General features: G+C 39.2%; 1 protein-coding gene and 1 long non-coding RNA gene across 2 annotated transcripts in view; one reads left to right on the top strand and one right to left on the bottom strand.

The window, feature by feature from the left end:
• Positions 1 to 7500, top strand: part of LOC138022106 (epimerase family protein SDR39U1-like) — a 15895-nt gene that overhangs the window by 4181 nt on the left and 4214 nt on the right. The window contains exon 5 of the mRNA XM_068869131.1: positions 1772 to 1987. Coding sequence (XP_068725232.1) covers positions 1772 to 1987 — 216 coding nt within the window. The remainder of the gene's footprint in view (positions 1 to 1771; positions 1988 to 7500) is intronic.
• LOC138022108 (uncharacterized) overlaps positions 6181 to 7500 on the bottom strand; it is a 1888-nt gene continuing 568 nt past the window's right edge. Inside the window, exon 2 of the long non-coding RNA XR_011126523.1 lies at positions 6181 to 7403. This is a non-coding gene — a long non-coding RNA (uncharacterized lncRNA). The remainder of the gene's footprint in view (positions 7404 to 7500) is intronic.

Below are 7500 nucleotides of genomic sequence, written 5' to 3'. Positions count from 1 at the left end.
ACCATGTGGTTCACCAATGTGGCGGCCAGTAATTATCGAAAACATCAGGAATTCACTGCGATGAAAGCCCTTGCTTTTCACTCTTGAGATCAAATACATGTGTATGAACACATCTCCTAAGTAAATGTACTTGAAAGGCTCAAACTGCTGAGATTCATAGGGAAAGACATTATTTTCAACTAAATAGCTTTGTATCATGGTGTCTTGCAAGGTGACAAATCGGAAATTCAAAATGCTGTATTTTCAAAATGAAAGACTTCAGGGAACTGGAAACTTGCGAACCATCGTTAAATTACCGCCAGCATAATATTGAACAAAAACTAGTACAGAACTATGTATTACAAATTATGTTTTCTTTGAAATTATTTGCTCGAAATGGTAATGAGTCCAATCCAGCCAGTTCATCAGCCAACCCATTGACCAACGCATTGGTTCACTGTCAACCAACAGTCAGCCAACTGTCCGTCAATTGTCAGCTGACTTTGGTCGACTGTCTACCAATGTGTCAAACAACAATCATTCAAGTTCCTGTCATGTTTCAATAATGTCAGTGTCGGTGTGTGCGTTCAAGATGAGATTCCATCATATTGTCTCGGAGTTTTCAAGAATTTGGTTTCACTTCAATTTGTTTGAGAAGTGCATGGCCAAAAAATACAGAAGCACAATGCATTGGTAGTTTCGCTTGAAAAAGATACAAATCCCAGTGAAAAACAAACAAGCGCAGATTTTGGTCAATGCAAGCAGGGACTGGCCAGATGGTTGAAAAACAATCCTTTATCCATTCCTCCATCAGTGTCAGTGTTTGTAACAGGGGTTTCAGTAGAAGCCGGTTACCGGCAGTATACCGCCGCCTGCTTTGCTTCACACCGCCAGCTAGTTTGCCTTGATCTTCACTAAAAATGCTATCATAAACTTGTTAAACTGCTGCCTTCAATGGGCTATCATGGACGGCTATTTCAGAAGTTATTGAAACCCCTGTGTAATGAAGTTAAATGCAGTTAACAACTAGGAGTGACTGCACTGTGCAGTCAATTGTTGTCAGTGGTTTTGTTATATTTGCACCTGTGTTGGATTCCTTGTGCTTTGAGTAGAGCTTATTCATTAATTGGTATGGCATGAAGAAGGAGCATTTCATGCGGAGAGTTTTATAGCATTTTTTTTCCGTCACTTCCTCCCTTTAGCTACTTTCCTCTGTTTATCAGTGTGACAGGTGCCTGTCTTCGCAGGGGCGTGGGGGCTCAAGGCTGGTTCGGCAGGCTTTGCCAGCCATCGTTGTAACCTCCATCTTGGAGCTGGCTGCCAATCATGGAAGCTCCAGGATGTCTCAGTCACCCAACCTCCACTTAGCAGCGCAGTTGTTAATTTGCTTTAATATAATTTTTTTTGGTAACTTCCTCAATAAGCTGTGAATTCAAAATAACTTTGGACCACTCCCAAAATAGACTCTCAAAGAGTCTGCTTCTTTTTTAAATTTGCCAATGTACATCATTGTCAGTGTTTTGTTGTGACCAAGAGGAAGGGAAGGGTTCAAGTGATTGAATTATTTAAAAGGACTGAGGTTTGTTTTGGCTGGGAAAGGGAATATTAAGGAGCTAGGAAAGTGCTAACTCTATGAAGTTCTCTCATTTGAGGGTTTTTCTTTTTCTTTTAAAGTTTGGAAAGCAATACAGGTCAATTGAATATACAGCTACTGACAATATTATTTGTAAGAAATCATGGAAAGTCACTTAATTTTCAAGGCTGAAAATAGCAAAAAAAATCCTTTTATTAGGTTATTACCCACCAAGTGATACTATGGAGTACACTGAAGATTGTCCACCAAGCTCGTCTGACACACTGGCACAATTGTGCAGTGACTGGGAAGACAGTGCTAACCTTCCTGATGGTTGTAGCACCAGAGTCGTGAAGATAAGAATTGGAGTTGTGTTGGGACGCAACGGGGGAGTTATACAGCAGACAATTTGGCCTTACTGGCTCGGACTTGGAGGTACAAATTAACATCAACATGTGCATGTTGTGTTGTTTATTCAGAAATTCTGTATCTCCGATGATACCAAAATATTGTCTGTCAATACATTCCTTCATTAATTATTTGCCGGGTGTAAGAATTATCATTTCCTAGTATTTTGAAGGACGTCTTAAACTTGAAACTACATGTATAGTGATTTATTTCGCCGGTGAGTCTCCTTTAGTTTAGTAATAACCCATCTGAAGTAGTAATCAGTTGGAATTTCTGAGATACGGTAGGAAACAGTAAGATCTCTTTCCGAGTATGCCTAGCAAGTCATCAACAATAACAATATTACTACAGCTTCCTGAAGCGGGATAATGTGAAATAATACAAGTCTGCTGTTCGAAAAGAATCACCGCCTATAATCCCCAAACATTTCCGGGTAATAATCGACTTTGTACTTTTTAGAATACGATCAAACAATTGACTTTCATTCGGGGTTAACTTCTCATCCCTAATAATCTGTGACACAAAGAAATGTACTGCACTGTCGTGTTCGTTCCAATACAGACAGTATGCCCATAACGTTGCTTGAGACAAGAACAAACTGTAATTAAGAAGTTTAACTCCCAGTAATAATCCGGCTAATGAAAATATCCCTCCATCTGGTGAAAGTTCTAACTACAACCCTCATCGCTTGGATGAAAATTAACAAGAATCTCAATATTTACCTACACTTGTGCACTAGGGTAAGGTTCTTTACGGGCCAATTAATTGTGAGTGGAATGGGGAAGGATTGTGGATCAGTAAAAAATTCCCATCAAGTTTGTACAACTTTAGTTTCTAAGATGCAAGGGCAGTGACCAGGTGATTCGCCCGAAAATGTAATGGCCCGAGTTAAAATGAAGCGGCTCGAACACTTAAATTGTCATCGTGATTCATATGTACTTGAAAATTATTCGCGATACGAATCGCCGGTTTCGATTTAAATCACTTCGACCCGCATTCATCATTTTCGATTAGTCAACTTTGCAATGGCAAATTCGCGGAACAAGCAAAGTGACAAAAAGCGCGTTGGACCAAGTACTGAATGCTTAGTGGTATGTTAAAATTCCTTGTGCTCTTTGGATGTAGACTCTCCCTCGTCCAAGTTTTATTTTGAGAACGAGAATGTGTCATGGTGAAAACCATCCATGGAAACCATTGGAGGAGTAAAGCAGTGTAAAACTAATTAATCGATAACAAGGAAGATTCTCAATTGGTTTAACATTGCCTGTAAACTTGCAAATCAGCACTATTTTCAATCGAACGAGTGTTGCCGAGTGTTGCTGTTTGAAACAGCTATAACAGACATCTTTTGGCGCTCGGAAATCGACGAATGCTTCTGACTGCCTTCTATATATGATTGAATCCTTTAAAAAACTCCGATCGTAAGTTAATCAGGTTAATGGCTGCATGATGTTCGCCGATAAACACATTTAGTGTTCTCCCTTTGAAAAAGCTCTTTGAATTAATGAAACGGAAATACGTTTTCAGTTTTTTCTCTCCACCACACACGGGTATTACAAATATTAAGATAGAAACGTCTTACGCCTTTATCGCCTTATAAACATACATAAGAATGAGAGTAAATAGTTAAAAAATAAATAAATAATATAACAAAGAGAACACACCATATCCAAAGACAATGCTAATATATATGAAAATACATTGAAATGCATTGTATAACGTGTTTCAGAGTCATTGATTTCCTTTCTCTGCGCTTATAACGAGGAAATCGGTAAATAGCTAAAGAGAGAGAAAATTAATTGTAGGCGGCCCCATGAGCTTTCAAATGACCATTTTATTATTTGGGATGTAACCGTAAATTATCAAGGATGTGTCCAACATTTTCAAATGGCCGCCGGCTGAAGCGGAGGCAACATAGGGCCAGCTATTTAAAGGAAGGAATGTAGACTGCGGTTTTCAACAACCATGCGCGCATTTTACGCTGAGAAATTTCTAGGATTAGGTTGCTTCAAGTAAATAAACGCTTTTTCTTTACCCTTGATTCTTCGACACTGTTTTCGACAGTGAATGCCCTTTATGTACTACGATTTGGAGAGGTTAGAATGACTTGAACTCTGTTTAAATATTAATTGCACCGCGTAGTGTTTATAGTCTAAAACAACTACTAGTAAAAGACATTTTCAGTCAAAGTGAACGATTAGTCTTCGTAAATGTCCACAATATATTATTGCTTCAACTTTTTCATGCTGAAATTCAGATAAATATTTACGATTTGATTGATAGTAAGACATCGCGCACATCCTAAGAGTGCTTTCACAGCAACTTCGGCTTTGAACGAATTTTTAAATCTTGAAAATTGTTGAAGGCCTCAGAATGATCCATTTGCGTGTTTGTTGTAAGTGGATTAGATAAAAGGCTGTAGGGAAGCATGGGGAAAAATTTGATTTTTTGGCCTTTTCCAGGAGAGAGTAAGTTTTTTCAAGGAAATGAGGTTTTAATCTAGCCGTTAAGCATGGTAGGAAGAAGCTATGTTTACTAACCTTTCGGTGCTTGGAAATTCAGAAAATATTTACGACAACTTTTATGGTAAGAGGTAAACTTCTTGAGGCCCTCAAGGCATTTACCTATTTTACAAAAAACCTGTTATTCGGAATGACTAGCATTCGTTGTATCGGCGGTCGAGGTCCATTTTTTCGATGTTTCATTTAAAAGATTTATGCCTTGAGAACGTAGTATGCGTGATAATTGCAAACATTGCTAACTTAACCCTCTTTTAACCAGCTTTAAACTGTCTTTGGCAGAAATATCGAAAATAATATGATGGCCTGAAAGCCATCTGCTAGTGACCAGTGATTCATTTTATCAAATATAAGAAAGCCACAGGGCCAAAAGGCTAAACTGAGTGAGGAGGGAAAGATAAAAACGAATATATTAATTGTACAAACCTTGAAGGAATCCAATTAAGTGATTTCCCAGTATTTCTATCGCAAATAACATGCGATGCAAGCTCCACTCGCTCACCTGGATCAAGCATGGTGTGTCGGGTTGTGGAAGGCAGCAGTCTCCCAGGTTTTTCGTCTCTGTGAACATTTGATTCGTTGATGTTCTGTAACTAGCGCGGCGAAACCTTTTATTGTGAACACGGGCACTCGGCGCAGCTGTGACACTGGTGAACTGAATTTAGTACAGTCGCATTGAGCTGTAAGCATTGATCCCTACTCACTGACAATCCAAACAACAATAGTTTAGAATCACAGTTCCAAGAGCTCATGATATTCGATTCTTTTATGGGCCAGTAGCTCATCGAAAACATCATGATGATCACTCACAATGAACGTTCAATACTTTCTTGAGCGAGAACATTTAGGCTACAAATTGGGTAAATTAACCATGCTGGGTTGACCTAGTCAAACTTTCAACTTGTATTGTGAAAGGTCCTGTGAAAAAAAGACTCAAAGCATTTTGTACCGCCCGTGTATGTACGCCAGTATTCAGCTATTTTAGCGCCTATATTGAAAGTGGCCTATATTGACAGATGATCTTCTCTTTCCGGCAAATCCACGAGTAGCGAATCGCACCTCTGGGAACGAAAAATCAAACGTGGGCCTTACGTCGCCACTTTCATGGATCACGTGAAAACGCTAGTTGTCAATCAAGAGTTGACAAATGTGCACATTGGCCAATTGCGTTCTTGCATCTCAAAACGTAAATTTGAAAGAGTGTCCTCTCGCCAATAAATTAGAGAAAATTTGTTCGATTGACCGTATTCCGGGATAGGAATAAATGAAATATAAGTTTGGAATCCTTCGTTTTTACGGAGATTCACATTAAAATTGTCAAATAGCTGCTAAAATGCTATTTTAAACATATTTTTGTTATCTTTGCTGCTTCGAAGCGCGCCAAACATACCGCTTTAATCATCACTCCATGTATTCTTATTCCGGAATATGGTCAATCGAACGCGCCCCTAGTACACTGGACGATAGCTTTAAGTCAGTCCATGTTCTTGTATGATTAGCTCAAGGAAACATTTCCTATTTTGTGCTAGTTCGTAGAGCACATGGCGGCAATAGTCTTCATTTGCCGCATTGTTTTTAGTGGTTTTAGAAGTAGTCACCTGATGAACAAAATGAAAAGACGTCAATCACACGATCACGGGCGCCAAGGGGAAGAAGGGTTATTGTTTTGAGAATTTTTTTGTCTTTTCTGAACACAAGATTTTAGTTTTCAACTTAACAATTTTATTCCTCGTTTGCTAAAATATTTATATAAGGTCTTTCTGGAGGTTCAACTTGTGTACCACCTGCGGGGAGATTTTGTTTTCAGTCTGTGTCAGTCTCTCTGCAAGTCTGGTGACATGATGTAATCAGCGGAAAATAGCATGTCATAACTCTGGGAGGTTGTTGTAGTTTGCTACAAAATCATTCATAATACAAGACTGGCCTGAAAGCTTTAGCTGTGTGGCTGAAGAGAGGCCTTCGAGGGTAACAGCTTGTGAATAGCCTTGACTGACTCGAAAAGAAGGCGGAAAGTTGCAGTCACTGATGTTAAGGACACGTAGTGTTTAAACCACCACGTGGCACTTCTCAATGAGCTGAATCGTGCTTCTTGTCATGTACACCAACCTTGACGCTCCTTGCCGGACTCTGCAGTTTCGTTAACCCAAAGGTTGTTTTTTTAAGTTTCGCAGTTGGCTGTTCTTGCGTACTCTCTAGAAAAACACTAGGCACACATTTCTACACATTCCAAAATGGCCGTCATGACGGCATTCATTTTGTTTTACGTTTAATGTGGCATTCCGCTAAATTAATTAGCCCTTCATTCTTGAAAAATTCTTTCTCAACCTTGTGCCAGTTAAGAACGGGATAATCCTTGCAAACATGAAATAAATCAGTTTTATATTACGACATTGAATCAATCCAAACGTCTCGACTTAAATGTTTTAATGATGTTTTCAGCGTCGTGACATTGGCATCCTAAGCCGGTGTGCTCTGAGGAAAAGGAGAACTCGAACATTCATTTTCTCTTGCTGTTACACGGCTAAGCTGTGGGAGACGGTTGTAACATGGCCCATCATACAAGCCAAAGGGATCCTTCATCTGGGGATCCTTCATCTGCAAGCAGTGAATGGAATTTCTTGGTTTGATTGCGTTTCCGTAGATGATGTGAAATTTGGAAGTGATTTCAAGCCTGATAAATGAATGATATTTGTACATATTCATATCCACTTCCCACTTGAATACTTACCTACAAAATGAAATATGGAGGAGCATCATCTGTTAGGAACTTTTGCAAATTTCATACCCTTTTTCCGCGAATGCAACGTTGCATGACCGGTGATCCCAAGTTTTATGGAATAGCAAGTTTGGTTGCCTCAGCACAGTTTCTCGAAATTCAATTCCAGTTAAGTTGAACTGCTCGTTCAAAGTAGAAGTTGAACAAACTGAAGGAATAATGAGAATGTTTGTTAAACGTGAACTTGCAGTTGTAAATGGTGTTTTCGTGGACGTCCCGCGTGTATATGTTTTGTGGAACTATAT

This window comes from Montipora capricornis, chromosome 10 (assembly GCF_036669925.1).
Source record: "Montipora capricornis isolate CH-2021 chromosome 10, ASM3666992v2, whole genome shotgun sequence".
Classification (NCBI taxonomy): domain Eukaryota; kingdom Metazoa; phylum Cnidaria; class Anthozoa; order Scleractinia; family Acroporidae; genus Montipora; species Montipora capricornis.
This window is presented reverse-complemented; position numbering and strand designations above follow the sequence as displayed.